This window comes from Rosa chinensis, chromosome 4 (genome assembly GCF_002994745.2).
Source record: "Rosa chinensis cultivar Old Blush chromosome 4, RchiOBHm-V2, whole genome shotgun sequence".
NCBI classification, from domain to species: Eukaryota; Viridiplantae; Streptophyta; class Magnoliopsida; order Rosales; family Rosaceae; genus Rosa; species Rosa chinensis.
Genome location: NC_037091.1, coordinates 61,802,401 through 61,818,575, shown reverse-complemented (window position 1 = coordinate 61,818,575; position 16,175 = coordinate 61,802,401). Strand labels below are relative to the sequence as shown.

General features: G+C 40.9%; 2 protein-coding genes across 2 annotated transcripts; one reads left to right on the top strand and one right to left on the bottom strand.

The window, feature by feature from the left end:
• Positions 1–382: 382 nt before the first annotated feature.
• Positions 383–1,803, top strand: LOC112199720 (transcription factor MYB16). The gene is made up of 3 exons (XM_024340694.1): positions 383–515; positions 606–735; positions 831–1,803. Exons 1-3 carry the CDS (start codon positions 383–385, stop codon positions 1,801–1,803), a joined length of 1,236 nt encoding a protein of 411 aa, XP_024196462.1.
• A 10,345-nt stretch (positions 1,804–12,148) lies between these two features.
• On the bottom strand, positions 12,149–13,754 carry LOC112200641. The gene has a single exon (XM_024341661.2). The coding sequence runs from the start codon at positions 13,658–13,660 to the stop codon at positions 12,284–12,286; it is 1,377 nt and encodes a 458-aa protein (XP_024197429.1). The 5' UTR covers positions 13,661–13,754; the 3' UTR covers positions 12,149–12,283.
• Positions 13,755–16,175: the final 2,421 nt, after the last annotated feature.

Sequence of the window (16,175 nt, the reverse complement as noted above, 5' to 3'; positions counted from 1 at the left end):
CCACGACACCCACGTAACCCAACCAGTAGATGGACGACATCTGTAGATCTCTCACAAAGGAACTGCGGAACGTACGGTTTTGCCATCCCGATTGAGCAAGATCACCAATGGGAAGAAGAATGATAATGTTTGATAAAGTCCATTTGGAGAAAGCCAAAGGGCATATTGGTCATTATACTGTACAGGGCTGAGCTTCTATATGTATGCCGTCCTCGCCTTCTCTCGTTTCCCCACAACGATCTCCATCTTACCATCTGTAGCTGGATATTTAATTTAACTTGTGCTTCAGTGGGTGTGAGAGTGTGTGAGTCCCAAACTAGTACTTGCTACTTTATTTGAGCTGACTAGCTAGTTAGGGTAGCCAATAGAATTTGAAACCAAAATGGGGAGGTCTCCATGTTGCGAGAAGGTGGGTTTGAAAAAAGGACCATGGACACCTGAGGAAGACCAAAAGCTACTGTCTTACATCCAGGAATATGGCCATGGAAGCTGGCGTGCTTTGCCCGCTAAAGCAGGTAACTAACTCAGGCATCCATAAACTGAGGTGGACTAATTACCTGGAGCTTAATCGTAACCTAGTAAACTAATTATATTTATTTTTATAGGGCTTCAAAGATGTGGGAAGAGCTGTCGACTGAGGTGGACTAATTACCTGAGGCCTGATATCAAAAGAGGAAAGTTTAGTTTGCAGGAAGAGCAGACCATCATTCAACTCCATGCTCTTCTCGGAAACAGGTAATCAACTTATACCTAATCATAAGTATATATACTGTCCATTAACTAACTCAAAACCTAATATTAAGTTGGTTGCATTACTTATTGTTGATCAGGTGGTCAGCTATAGCAAATCACTTGCCCAAAAGAACAGATAATGAGATCAAGAACTACTGGAACACACACCTCAAGAAAAGACTGACCAAGATGGGCATCGACCCCGCGACCCACAAGCCCAAGCACCACGAAGCCTACGGGTCTGGCAGCGGCCACGCCAAGGACGCTGCCAATCTGAGCCACATGGCTCAGTGGGAGAGTGCCCGGCTCGAGGCCGAGGCCAGGCTGGTCAGAGAATCCAAGCAGCTCATCATGACCAATCACCCTCTCCAATTCCAGCACCACCAGCTCGTCAACATCAGCCCCTCCACCCAAACTCACGGACTTCTTATGAGCAAAGCCTCCGCCGCGACTTCAGCTCTGCCGTGTCTGGATGTGCTCAAAGCGTGGCAAGGGGCGTGGTCGTCAAAGCCGATAATCTTAGACAACAACAGTAGTAATAACACGATTGTTTCGGGTATGAATTTGATGATGGCCATGGACGACCTCGAGTCTCCAACGTCCACGTTGAACTTCCCGGCAGCGTACAACAACGCAGCATATCCAATGCAATCTCTTAACGCCAATAAGCAACTACCTCAGTTCAAACAAGAGGTGACCAACACGATGGTGCTGCAAGACATTCATGCATACAATGGTTGTACGGATGCAAGTACAACTACTACCAATGCGTGGTTCAATGAGGACGTTATGATTAGGACAAGTGGCGGAAACGATGACGTGAACAACGTCATGCTGCCGGCTGCTGCTGCTGCTCTTTCGAATATCATGGAGGGTTTCTGTGGCGGCACGACCGCGGATATGTTGGTCTACAACTCGGATGAGCAGAACATGGCGGCCGGGGAGATCTCCGATACTGGTGGGGATGAAAGCTGTGGGCGTAGTGACAACAACGTTGAGGAGAACCGGAGCTACTGGGACAGTATACTCAACTTAGTGAATGCTTCACCATCCGGGTCACCTGTGTTTTGATTTAGTAGCGTTGAAGATCGTCCTAGCCAGCTTAACTAGCCTAGTGTACGTTGGGGAGGTGGTGTCGTTTTGACCTTTAAAAATTAAGGGTTATCATTAGCTAGATCGAATAACAAATTAAGTCGAATAAGGATCATTAGCATAACAAGTTATTTCGTTTGATGTTATTTGTTAATTAATCACTCTTTTATGAGCATAGTTAGCTGCCAATTATAAGGTCAAGTCCTATATATATTGGTGAGCTAGGAGGTAATAACTAGTTTTTGCTTTTGAAGAAGAGATTACATGCTTTACATTATTATATTAGTAAGAAATGCAATCCTAGCCAGTAGCTATACATACACTGTCTCTAGCTAGTACATGTCCTTCACTAGTTAAATTCAGCAAGGACTTGTTCGGACATGGACATGAAAAAATTGCATCCAAGGGGAGGGGTGTTGCCACTTGCCACTCAGTTTGGTTGGTCGATGAGATGTTTCTCCTACAAAATTTCTTGCAGCAATGGCTATGGGGGGTATGAGCCATTGGACATTCATGCAAATTCTTTTTTCTTTTTGGCATGAACTTAGGGGACATTCATTAATGGGACATAAATATACATATTGAATCTCTTCGCTATCTCTGTCAAATGTCGGGTAAGTACGTACTGGGTTTAATAAACACACTCACTCATTGTCCGACTCTTCTTTCAATCAATGCGACGCAAATTAACTAGTCGACTAGAATTGTCAGATCGATGCAGCTTAATCAATTTCTAGCTTTTTAGCTAGTCAGAGTTTCTACTGTCCAATAATTCAGACAAACAGGGCAACAGAAAAGTAAAGACTTTCTACTTTGAACTTCTGTAGAAAAAGAAGTCCTAATATGCTGCTGGATCATGCTATGATGTACCATATACAGAGTACCTGCAAAAGTTGGGGAAGCTACCTACTGGGGTTGAACCATTTTGTCACTTGGGCTAGCTGGTGAAATCAACCCAGGAAGAAGAGAGACAAAAATCTCTTGTGAATTGATCGAGGAACTGGTGTGGTCTATTGGCTCAGGATGTTGCATGCGGCAATTGATTACACGCATTTCTATGCGCGTAATTGCACTCTAAATACTAGAAATAAGCTAATCATTGACCTAATTATAATGTAATTAATCCACTTTTATTTATTGTGTAAGAAATAAGTGAAATTACGGAAACCGAGAGAAATTGGTGCGAAATGGAGTTTTTGAGAAAATGACAAAATTATCAATACGGGTTAATCGTGGTCAACACCAACGAGAGAGCGAAACTCCACTAGTCATGATGTTGTGTGCGGAAGTATTTTAATTTCGAGGAAGAAGAGAATTATGTAGCAGCTAGCTGACGTTCAATGTAGGGGTGGGTTCGGTTCCGAGCCTAAACCGAAAACTGAACCGAAATTAGAATCGGTGCGGTTTTTGTATTTTCAGAAGTTGACACTGAAAATCGAACCGAACCGAACAGTTAGGGTAGGTTCGGCCCAGTTTCGGTTTTTTTTTTTTTTTTTGTAAATAGATTTTTACCAAATATACTTCATACTTCTTTGGTATTGTAACTCTAGAAGTTTTTGTTTCTTCAAACCTGTAATAATAATTTATCACAATGTGTTTACAAGTTTACTAATGCATGCTTTGTACTTCAATAGACAATAATCTATAATTCCATACTCCATAGTCCATATAATTCAATTCATATAATCTAATAGTCCATCAAGTTCTAGCATCAAGTCATCAACATATGAAATGGTCAAAAAATATAAAGTCCAAAGTTTATAACAGTCCATCATTACATCAACACTAAGTCACTAACCTCACAAATTAAAAATGTGTAAGTTCACTAAAAGATTAAACATCACAAAAAGAATGAACCAACATCTACATATGAAGGAGAGCAATGACATGATCTCAAGCTCGGAAAAATGAAGTCTTTGACTTTGGAGGTAACATTCCGCTCCAATTACTTCCCACTGCAGCTCCACATGACATCTTAAGCATCTCTACATTAATATAAGAGAATAATAAAAAGAACGACATTAGAAAAGAAATACATACAATCATATATAACATAAATATTACAACTTCATTAACCCAAAAAACTTTAACTAAGAAAATAGAAACTATTACCTCTTTCCGCTTCTTCACACAACTCCATCTCCTCAACAGTAGGCATATGATGTAGATACACATTTTCACTCCTAAGCCAATTTTGTATACATATCAAGGCCTCCACCATTCTAGGACTTAGGGAGCTACGGTATGGATCAATAATCCTCCCACTCGTGCTAAAGGAAGATTCCAAATCTATGGTTGACACCGGAATAGCTAGAACATCCTTTGCAATGCGGGCCAATATAGGATATTTGCAAACTCCATTCACCCTCCACCAATTCAACAAGTCAAATCCTTCACCATCTCCTTCAATAGGATCTCCAAGATATCTATCCACATCGTTGTTTACGATCTCTGCTTTCTTTGCTCCTTCTCTTTCAATCTCTTTTCTAACTCCGTTAGACCCTTAGTTGAACTAGATATCCCAACACTTGATACTTGAGAACCACCAACCTCACCAACACCACTTTCCCTTCCCTCTTCCTCATACACCTTGTAAAGTTCATGCAAGAGATCCTTCACACTCTTTGTGTTAGCTTCCATATTTTCATCCATATCCCCATCATCAAGAATCTCAAAATAGTCAACAACTTTCTCAAGTTTATGACGTGGATCAAGAACAATAGCAATGAATAGATAGTGATTCAACTTATCAAAGCTACCCCAATACTTGAGAAACTTGTCTTGCATGGGTGATGCAATCTCAGACAAACATGGATTCTTTTATTCTTGCAAGAGACCATAAATAGAGAGTATATTACCAAAAGTACTATGAATTAGAACAACATACCTTCAAAGTGATTTCATAAAATGGTCTCAAGAAATCCACAAATTGCTCGTCATATTGCCAATCAACACTTGTCGGTGGCCCTTCTTTTGGCTTTTCACCCTTGTCACCTTGGAGCCATGCCCAAAAATTACCCGCATCTTCTTCCACCATTCTATCAAAAGCTTTTTGGAAGCTTAGAGCCCGTTCCAACATCAAGAATGTGGAATTCCACCTAGTAGGGACATCCAAAATCACAAGCCCTTTGCACTCTAGTTTCACCCTTTCAACACATCCCTTAAAAGAATCAAGCCTTTGTGGGGAGGATCTAACATACATCACCGCATTGCGAATGACACCAATGAATATCTTCATCACACTCAACCCATCATTGACAATCAAGTTAAGAATATGGGCAACACACCTCATTTGCAAATTCTTCCCTCCATACAAAAGTGCATCAAAAGTGAATTAGGGACACCCCAATCACTTATCCTCCTACTCAACTCCTTCAATGCAACATCATTTGACGAAGCATTATCAACGGTGATTGTGAGAATCTTCTTTATACCCCATTCCAACAAACAATTCTCTAATAGCTTACCTATAGCCTCTCCCTTATGACTTGGAATCACACAAAAATTTAAAATTCTTTTATGCAACACCCAATTATCATCAATAAAATGTGCAGTGAGGACCATATAATTAATGTTTTGAATAGAAGTCCAAGTATCGGTTGTAAGAGACAACCTATATCTACTCAATTGATCCATTAATTTTTTCTTTTCCCCCAAATAAAGCTTAAGGACATCCTTTGCTATTGTCTTACGGGAAAGAATTCTCCAATAAGGAAGAGCTCTACCCATAAAACGCCTAAACCCCTCTCTCTCCACATGAGAAAATGGTAACTCATCTAATATAATGTACTCCACACATAACATAGATAGCTCTTCTTGAGTGCATTCTACAGTACACAACTCAGTAGTTGGTTTTTTAAAAGAGAAAATCTTTTGCCTTTTAGCTTTCATCATCTCAATATTAGGAGGATACTTTGGACACTTGTCCATATGATTATTAAGGGAGGTTGTACCATTCTTCCTAGGATAGGCATAGTAAACTTTTCCACAATAATTACATTTACCCTTAATTCTACCATCAACCACATCCCTCTCAAAATGATTCCAAATATCTGACATTTCTTTCCGTTTCAACGCCTCAAGGATGTTTTCCACACTTCCATCATCTTCAAGTTCGGTTGCTTGACTTCCTTGAGTTCCTTGAACTTCCGGAGTTGCAGTAGAAGTTCCTTCGTGGGGAGGTATTGGTGTTGTAGATTCACCAACACTAGTGTTGATCTGCAAAACAGAACAGAAACTGCAATAAGAAACAAAAAACAGAAAATGCAATAACAAAAAAAAAACCATAAACTGCAAACATAAACAAAATACAGAAACTGCAATAAGAGACAAAAAAACAGAAACTGCAGTTTTTAAGCACAAAACTCATACTGCAAACAAAAACAAAATACAGGAAACTGGAATAATCAACAAAAAACAGAAACTGCAGTTTTTAAGTGCAAAACTGTTGATTAATTGTACCCCAGCTCCTATTTTCCACAGGATCAATTAAGCACTAGAGATATCCGGAACATGCCACCCACAGAATTTGGAAATTAATGTACAAATATAGAAACAAATCAAGAACTATTCTTGTCGGTAACAGTGGTCCAATTAGTCTCTTGTGCTAGCGTAATTTAAAAGATAAGTTTTTTACCTACACAAAAAACAAGTGAATTCTATAGTACAGCTGATTATTCGAATCAAGACCCCAGCTAGTTCTAGCTTTATCCATAACTAGGGTACAATTAATCAACAGTACACTAATTATTGAAAAGTAAAAGTAGAAGATCCAAGAGCATTTCGATTTAAAGTACCAGAAAAAAACTTGGAAGAAAGTTGAATTAATCATACAATTGAAGCATACAAAATAATACAATCAGTTCCAAGTTGGACATGTAAGCAAGGACGAAATCATGATATTCTATATCTCAAATAATTTAAGGTACAACTTCAAAGCACACCACATCAACAAACAGATTACAGATTTTAAACAAAAAAATGCTACCTGAGATGAAGAAGATGATTTATTCTTCGGGGTTGAGGCATAACTTGTACCACATGACTTAGATTTCTCCATTTGCCTCTTCATTTTCAGCAATCTCAAGTCTAGAACTACTCGGCCAAAACAAATGCAGAGTACCTGAAACCCATATCCCAAATTTGTCAAAGGTATAAGCATAATGACTTGCATGTTGAAACAAACCACCACAACTTCAAGAAACAACTTCAATAAAAAGGAATCAAGAAACAAGAATCCATAAGAGACAGAGAGCAAGCTTCGGTTATCAAAGAGGTGTACATGAAACTAAAATACTCAATTCCAAGCTTCGGTTCCGGCGAAGGTGCGAGGGAGACGACGACCAGCAAAACGTTATGAGGTTATCACCGGGCTACGATCCACAGAGACGTCAAAAAGCCCAAATCGATGGGGTTTTGCTGAAGATGAAAAGCAATCAGAGACTGAAGCGAAATTAACGCACAACAAAGAAAGGAATTAGCAATATGCTTACTGGAGAGAGCTTCGACTTCCGGCGAAGTAGCGAGGGAGACGACGACCACCGACGTTATGCAATTGTGACAGAGATCAGAGAGAGAGGGAGAGGCCAAGACTGGGGACTGAGGTCAAAGCGTGATCAAGACAGAGGTCAGAGAGAGAGGGAGAGGTCGAGACTCGGGGTCGGGGCTGAGGTCGAATGGCGATCGGGACAGATCTGAGAGTCTGAGACTGAGAGAGAGAGAGGAGTCGATAGTCTGAGTGAGAGAGGCGGAAGCGGAATGAGGTTTTTACTTTTTAGGGTTTCTGATTCCACATATACAAAACGACCCCGTTTCTGGGGAGGTTCGGTGTGGTGCGGTTTTTTGCTTTTCAGTGTGGTTTTTTTCGGTGCGGTTTTTTTCGGCTTCGGTTCAGGTATCAGTGCGGTTTTTTTTCAGCTTCACGAGCCCACCCCTACGTTCAAGCACCAAACCGGCCATTTTCCTTTTTCTTCTTCCTTATCCAAAACCAACTCATGCACTGGGCACGTGCAGCCTTATCCTCTCTCTCCCTTCAAAGACCAACAACACACAGCTGCAACTATATATATATATATATATATATATATATATATCCCTTCACTCTTCGACCCTAGACATTAAGAAGACTCTATCAACTCATACACTGGGCACGTGCGTCCTTATCCTCTCTTTCCCTTTAAAGACCAACAACACACAGCTGCTCTCATTCTCCTTCCCCTTCATTTTCCTCTTTTCTTGATATTTTCTTTTGAGATTTTAAGGACTACTCACACAAAGCTTTAAGAATCCATCAAGGGGCTCGATCTCTACAAGATTCAAGATTTGAGTATTTTGTGGGCTTGTAATTCAAGGCTAGTCATGCTAGCTTCATAGCTATTTGTGACTATCCTTGTTTTCTCCTACACTTCTCTACTCTTTGCTGTTTGAATTTTGTAATTTTGATGTTCATGAATATGGGTTGTGAGTAGTTACTTTTGGGGGCTAGGATTTCTAACTCTAGCTCAATTTTGATGTAATTGACATATTTTTTAAGTGATAAATAATGTATTTTCATATGGGTGCACTCTAATTACTATGCTAATTGGTTATTGATACATGAATTTAGGGAATTAACCACTCTCTTTGTTATGTGTTGAGATTTGTGATGTGTGATACAATTGGTGGTTCTTTTGTTCACTAGCTTCATGTAATTAGTGTGGTGTGTCAAGTTGTTGCTTAATCGAGAATGAATGAGTGCTTAAGTTTCTATTTTCTTGTGCCCTTCGTCTTTAATCCTAGACGTTGTGGCCCTAACAAGGCATAATAATTAGGGTTAGAGAGTTCATTCTTGCCTTAGTCGGAAGAATGGATACCAAATGAGAGAAATTGACTTAGTGGCCTTAACCGGCATTAGGTAGAGAACTAAGTAATCGTTACATTCTAGGTTGTAACTATTGCATGCTTAAATCCCTAATTTCTAGAGCTCTACGTCTTTAGTTCATGTTTTGGTAGCCCTGGTAAGGTACTAATTTATGAGTTAGAGAGTTCATATTTGTCCTAACCGAAAATGTGAATACACTTAAGGAAATTCGGCTTAGTGGCCTTGACCGGCATTAAGTACGGGATTTGGTTCTCATGAAGATATGTTTGTTTAAGGTTTAGGTTTGTTTGCTTGAAATGTGTTTGTTGCATTGAAATTGCTAGAGGGTGATCCCTAGCACCCAAAATCTATCTCGCTTTTATTTTTCTTCATTTTTAATTGTTGTTGTTAATTTAGTTTTTGACGTAATCTTTTAGAAAATTAAAATCACAATTTTAAATGACAATTTCTACCTCATTGTAAAGAGCCACCACTAGGCTCTTAGTTTTAATTAGGTTTCGATGAAAACCAAAGCCGAGCATTGCTAAGTCTTGGTGCCTTAGATTAGTCTTTTTATTTATTTTACTTTCCTTTATTTGCTTGTGACTTTATTCCGACCACCCAAGAATTGTGGGTTAGCCACTAATCTCCATGGTACGATAATTTTAGGCTTAATACTTCCCGATCTTGATAACGATACATACGTTTGCGTAAATGTGTATCAAGTCAGCAATCAAGTTACCAAGATATATATTTAGCTTAAGCACTAGCTAGGATTAGAAGAGGATTTTATGATCTGATGCATGTTGTGAAGTATGGTTTATATAGTGTGCTCGAGAGTCCTATTAAGTTTTAAAGATTTATAAGATTACATATAAGAGATTTTGGAGGTTAAAGTAATCCTACTAAAATTAGGCCTTGTTCACCCTTGGTCTCGTGGAGAAAGACTTATTGGGTACCACATACTGTAGTATAACTAGTTACATAGCCCATATTGCTTTGCCCTGGGATTCCTGCATTGGACTTCCATTGTTATGGGCCAATCAATTCAGCTTGCAATGCGACTGTTTTGTGAGATGGTCGAAGATGAGCCCATACCTTGAGTTTCACGGGGTAGTTTGATCAACACCTTTGAAATTAGTGCTATTTAGATTTATCAAATCTTTCTAGTGCCTTTGTACCTGAATTTGCTTAATTCATTTCCAAAATCCCAGTAAATTAATATAGGGATGAACTCAGTGCGGGCCGGTTCATAATGCCTTCCACATTCATCAACTAGTTAGATCTGAATCACCGATTGGTTAACTAACCGTGTGAAGAATAAACGATCGAGTTCAAAACCACTGTAGAATGTATATACTTCACGGGCATTAACCAATTACCCAAATCTTCCCGGCTAGGAAAAAGATGACGTCGATATTGTAAAGAACTATCCATATTTAGAGATACTCGTCTGTCTTCCCAAAATTGCACTGAAACTCAACACATACTTTAATGAAGCCGTTACAACGGTACTTTGGGCCGGAATCCGTAAAGCATTGTTAATCCTTCATGCTTTTTTGAAATTCATGGGCAGGTATGCGGTCAAACCCAGACGTGCACGCAACTAGCTAGATCCATCTATTGTTGCAAATTAACTTCTAAGAGCAAAGCTAGAATGGGACAAAGTTCTATGACACCTAAAGATCCATGATTGTATAATGTACGAAAATGTGAGATTCAACCCTACATACTCAAAGTTTGAAGGGCGGATATGGACCAATAATTCTCTACTTTTGACAACGACGATGAAAAAGACCTACAGCTTTTCTCGCAACCTCACACCAGTCTCCTTAAGAAGCATCTTCCAATCTTTGAGGAAATGCTGACAATACTTGGACGGACCAGTGGAGGCAACTACGTACATGGTAGAGGCAGGGATCGAGTGTCATAAAGTACATGGTTCCCTAACTTTTTAATGGTCTTCTCATCAGTTGCAGGCCGACAGCTTTTGGTGGCCTGAAATTGAGAAAAATTCAGCTACCATCCTCAAACTATTTTGCCAAGGCCAATTTAATACCCGAACTCTCAAAAGTATCAATGTGATATCCAAATACCTAAATTGGTATCAACGTGATACTTCCGTCCAAAATTCTGACGGCGCTGTCTGTTTACTGACGTGGCAAGCACGTGGGTCCCAAAAAAAAGTGAAATGACCAATTTACCCTTTTTTTTTGTTCATTCATTTTTTTTCCTTTTCTTTTCATTTCTTTTTCTTCCTTCTTCTTCTTCGTTCTTCTTCTTCTGGGATTTTCTTCTTCTTTTTCTTAGGATTTCGCGGCGCCAAGCAGCTTGGGGCTGAAGCTTCCAATCGAACCCGATACCGGTCGAAGAACCTGCTGGTGCTGAGATGATCAACGACCCGTCGGCGTAAATTGGGGCCGCCGAGTTGTTGAGAGAGACGAGGCGTTCAGCCGGAAGGTACCGTGAAAGAGTGGCCGTCGAGCATGGTAGCGATCTTGGCGCCGAACGGGAGGGATTTGAGTGATCAGACAGGGAAAGCGATGGGAGGAGGTGGTTAATCCACAGGAGTGCGAGGGAGATGGATTTGTAGCAGGAATTGGAGAGGATCTCGGCGGTGTTAGTGACGGTTTGGGCGGAGGAGAAGGAGAGGAGAGAGAGAGAGGAGGAGAGAGAAGAAGAAGAAGAATAGCTAAAATGGCTTCCCTAGAACTGGACAGCCTTCCCTTCGGAGACCGTACGTACTCCGCCTCGACGACCACTCTCTTACTGTACCTTCCGGCTGAACGCCTCGTCTCGCTCAACAACTCGGCGGCCCCAATTTACGCCGACGGGTCGTTGATCATCCCATCACCAGCAGGTTCTTCGACCGGTATCGGGTTCGATTAGGAGCTTCAACCCCAAGCTGCTTGGTGCCGCGAAACCCTAAGAAGAAGAAGAAGAAAATCCCAGAAGAAGAAGAAGGAAGAAAAGGAAAAAAATGAATTAACAAAAAAAAAAGAGGGTAAATTAGTCATTTCACTTTTTTTTTGGGACCCACGTGCTTGCCACGTCAGCAAACAAACGGCGTAGTCAGAATTTTGGACGGAAGTATCACGTTGATACCAATTTAGGTATTTGGATATCACATTGATACTTTTGAGAGTTCGGGTATCAAATTGGCTTTGGCAAAATAGTTTGGGGACGGTAGATGAATTTTTCTAATAAAACAAAGAAGGGTAAATTGGTCATTTCACTTTTTTGGGACCCATGTGCTTGCCATGTCAGCAAACAGACGGCGCCGTCAGAATTTTTGGACGGAAGTATCACGTTGATATCAATTTAGGTCTTTGGGTATCACATTAATACTTTTGAGAGTTCGAGTATCAAATTGGCCTTGGCAAAATAGTTTGGGGACGGTAGATGAATTTTTCTCCCTGAAATTTATTTACTCGATCTTTCAACCCCGAATTCGATTACAATTGGAGCCCTAGAGATGTTGAATAGTAAGGATGGGAAAATAGCTCGATCCATTGCAATTACTCAGAATTAATACTTTAATTTGTTGAATACATGCCATATTAATACACCAATAATTCTATACATTGTTAATTATGTAATTATTACTAGTTACAAGAGAGTTTACGATTGAAACCCTGCCCACCTTCTGAAGTTTCTGACGTTACTACCTTCCGAAATCGCCATCCCAATCCCAGTCCTTCCATCTTCTCCAACACCCACATAATACAATCTCCACATGTCTACATTGCCTTCCATATGCACCAGACTCGGGGATCCCACTCCTCTGTTGTCCCATCCGTCTTCTTCTGATGGCCTGAGAACTGACCAGTCTTGGACTCTGGTCCAGTCCTTCAGCCCATCGGGGGATACAGCCAGACCAATACTCATCTTCCCATCCGCGCTCGCACCCTCATACGCCATTAAGTAGTTCCCTTCCTTCCTGTTCCTAACCACACAAGCATTTTTCACCCCAAGCTCGTCAAATGACCCTTTTGCCCCTCCCCCAATAATTTTCCCCAACTTCACCCACCTTATTCCGTCCCTGGATCTCGCCATCCCAATGCCAAAGTGACCGTTTTCTGCATCAAACGAATGATAATACATTCTCATGTCATCGCTGCCATGCACAACCACTTGAGGTTTTGCAATGAACGAAGAATCCCACTCATTTTTGGACCCTACGTCGAGCAAGGCACCACTATGAGAATCCCCTTCAATCCTGGCCCAGTTTCGCCCGTCCTGGCTGCAAGCCAGTCCGGGCAGAGACTTAAACGAGTCCACTGAACATTGACTAACCGGATAGTTACTACAGTCCACCTTTTCGGAACTGTACCCGGTGTAGTAAAGCCAGTACACTGCGCTGTACATTGGACTCGACATGATGACCATCTCGGAAGGCTTAATGCTCTTTGTGTCGAACGCCCACCAATTGTCCGAGCAGCTCATGACCAAACCCTCGTCCTCACCACAAGACATGACGTGTTCGGCTCCTCTAGCCCAATGAATCCCATTACTCGAAACCGCGAGGCCGATGGAGTCGGAACTGTTGTTCGGATCGGACGACCTACCGTGGTACCACATGTACCACCGCTCTTCATTGTCGCCGATGAACCTTTTGACCACGGGAGATCCGATTTCGGAACTGTCCCATGAGGTTTTCTGACCCAGATCAAAGACCAGACCCGTTGACCATGTAGATGTGAGAGTTTGGTTGGGCGGAGAAGTCGTCAGATGTTGTGCTGGGGAACTCGACTCGAGCCCGATGGACTTGTTTGTGTTGGTTGCGTTGTTGCTGTCGATTCCTGGCTTTGTAGAGCATCTTGTAAATGACCGACTTCTAAATTGTTGGGTGTGGAAAGATCTGTTGACGGTGTAAAGAGAGAGTGTTTGGGGTCCGATAGTAGGCAATACCACAATTTTAGGGGTTGTAGAAAAAGGCGTAAATGAGTGAATCGTTTTGATCGTTGAGGCTGCTGCTGTTGCTGTTATTGCGTCCATTGCTGGACTGCAACAGTTTACGGAGAGAGAGAAGAGAAGGGAAATGGGGGTTGGTATTTGCAATGGTAGAGAGATTGGAATAATTAAAATGGTGACATTTGTGTGGGGTTTTATAGGAGCCAGTGAGTTTACGTGTGGGAGATGTTAGAATTCGACCCATTCTCTGTATTTATTTTTCCTTTTTTTTTTCTTTTCTAAAAAGCTGTATATTTGTGAATTCAATCTTCGAAGCACATGCATGAACCTAATTACTCCTAATCTCTATGTAATTTTAACTGACGATCGAGATTGATTAAATACATTCTTGTTACCGTTTTTTGACCTAGAAGTTTAAGTATGCTGCGAATTACAGCGACTTGAAGATCAGTTATTTGAAGCAATGCAGTTCCAAAATGCTGGACGGTAATTTTGAAAGGCAGAAATGGGGTTGCATATTAATCACTTCTTATTATATTACTTGCTTTTTAAAATGGGATCTTTTTGTTCCTCGCTAACTACTTTTCTCCTCCATTAGGGATTGATGGTGATGTATTTGAGAGCTCCTTCTACCTGTCAACTGCTGAAGGTAAGACAGAAAGTTCCAGTTGACTAGCTCCTTCGCTCTGATCGATTTTTTTCTAATTTATTTTTAAACAGTTGGCCAATTGATCGATGAGAGTTGATTCATCAATCTGTGCATGTTACTGCTTATAAAACTTGCTCTGGGTTGGACTGGCGGAACATGCATGATTCACATGTTAGAAATATATGCCTGTAGATCCTGTAAGATTCTGTTTAACTAATTAAGTATATATCTAATACTTCTGTGGCAATTGTGATTGCCTATATAAGCAAGAGTTAATCTGGCACTAATCTCAACCTGGATCATTGTTCGTTTTGTTTTCTATGTTCTGTTTCTGATAGAAGAGGCTGAGGACGTACACTGACTAATAAGTACTTAAAAAGTTAGCAGAAAAAGGGAAAGATTACGAGGTACGTAATCAACAGTCCGGAACTAGTTAACTATAAAGTACATTATCTTCTGGTTCTGAAATCATTCATCCAATGACAATCACATGCTATATTTTCTCGATACAACACATTTGCATTTATATTATATTAGGGAAATTAATCCCTCCGCCACACAAGTACTAGAATTAGAGATAGAAAGAAAAAATAACCAAGCCAAGAAGACAACAAGATTTAATGAGGTTCGGCCAATATCCTTGCCTATGTCCTCGGAGAGTTTCACCTTCACTAATGAGAGAATCGCACAAGTACACAGATTACACCGCTTAAGTTTATGCCCAACCCAAGCCCTTGTATTCAATAGGATACCCCTTGTATACCCTCTCTCAACCTAGAAGATCACTCTACCCCAAGAGCTATTCACACTCTTGAACACAACTCACTTTGCTTCTATACACGAAGACCCTTAGAGTTGCTCTTTACCTCTCCTTGCTTGCCTCCACACAAGCTTCATCTATTTATACCATTGATATAAGTCTCTGGACTCACTTCATCAATGCTCGTACATGAATCAACCACCCATCTCCCACATTAACTCTCTAGGAAGACTAAAAAGGTCAAAACATGAATTTAACTATGCATTTCTTCCCAATGCATCAACTTGACCATGCATTTATACCCAATGCATGCACTTTATTATGCACCAATTTTTCATGCATAAGTTGTCACCTTGAATGCACAAACAATTAATACCATGCATTCATGCCATGCAAAATATCTCCACCAAGGAGGGATATGCACCAAACCCAACAATCTCCCCCTCCCGACTTTGGTGGAGAGCTCTGCACTGCTACTTCAATCCCTGAAGTCATCTCGATCCGAGACACAACTTGTTATACCCACAAGCATTTCATTGGCCTTCTAGTTGCGCAGTTACACATAATCAGAGTCAATTACATTTGTCCTAACTCCCCCTGATTCAATCGGCCAATACCATGTGTACCTGCCCCGAGACAACGATCACTTGTTGACTCTGAAGAGGGACCTCTACTTGACCCCTTTCCTAGTAGGATTTACCTTCTCACCATCTTTGAAACATGGAAACTTGTAACTGGAGTCTCTGCTATACTCATAAACGAGACCCGCTTCAGGTACCTGCATCCTTGTGCACACTGTTTCCCTTCAACCTTCGAGGTCTGAGTTTTTCCTATCAGACAGAACATACTTCCACACTTTTCTCCCTTCATTAGGACCATGCAGCCATGTGATATTTTCATAACTCCCCCTGCTGATGAAACCCTGCAGCCCTCGGAGTCTAACTGGCTTAAGGATATTAAATTTCTATGGAACCTTGGGACGTACACAACATCACCCAAAGTGCGAACCGCTCCATCAAACATCTTGATCTTCACCGTTCCAACACCCATGACACAACGCCTTGTGCTATCACCCCAAGTCACAAATCCTTGGACTTCTTAGAACGTATCAAAATGTTCTCTCTTGGAGCAAAGATGATGAGAAGAACCAATATCCAATATCCAATCACGTTGAGAACAAGTGTAATTAC

What these genes read in the sequence shown, in the direction of transcription:
- LOC112199720 (XM_024340694.1), top strand. Translation starts at nt 383, where the DNA reads ATGGGGAGGTCTCCATGTTGCGAGAAGGTGGGTTTGAAAAAAGGACCA. An exon ending in TGCTTTGCCCGCTAAAGCAG is followed by an intron (nt 516 to 605) that starts GTAACTAACTCA and finishes TTATTTTTATAG; the next exon opens with GGCTTCAAAGATGTGGGAAG. An exon ending in CATGCTCTTCTCGGAAACAG is followed by an intron (nt 736 to 830) that starts GTAATCAACTTA and finishes ATTGTTGATCAG; the next exon opens with GTGGTCAGCTATAGCAAATC.
- LOC112200641 (XM_024341661.2), bottom strand. Translation starts at nt 13,660, where the DNA reads ATGGACGCAATAACAGCAACAGCAGCAGCCTCAACGATCAAAACGATT.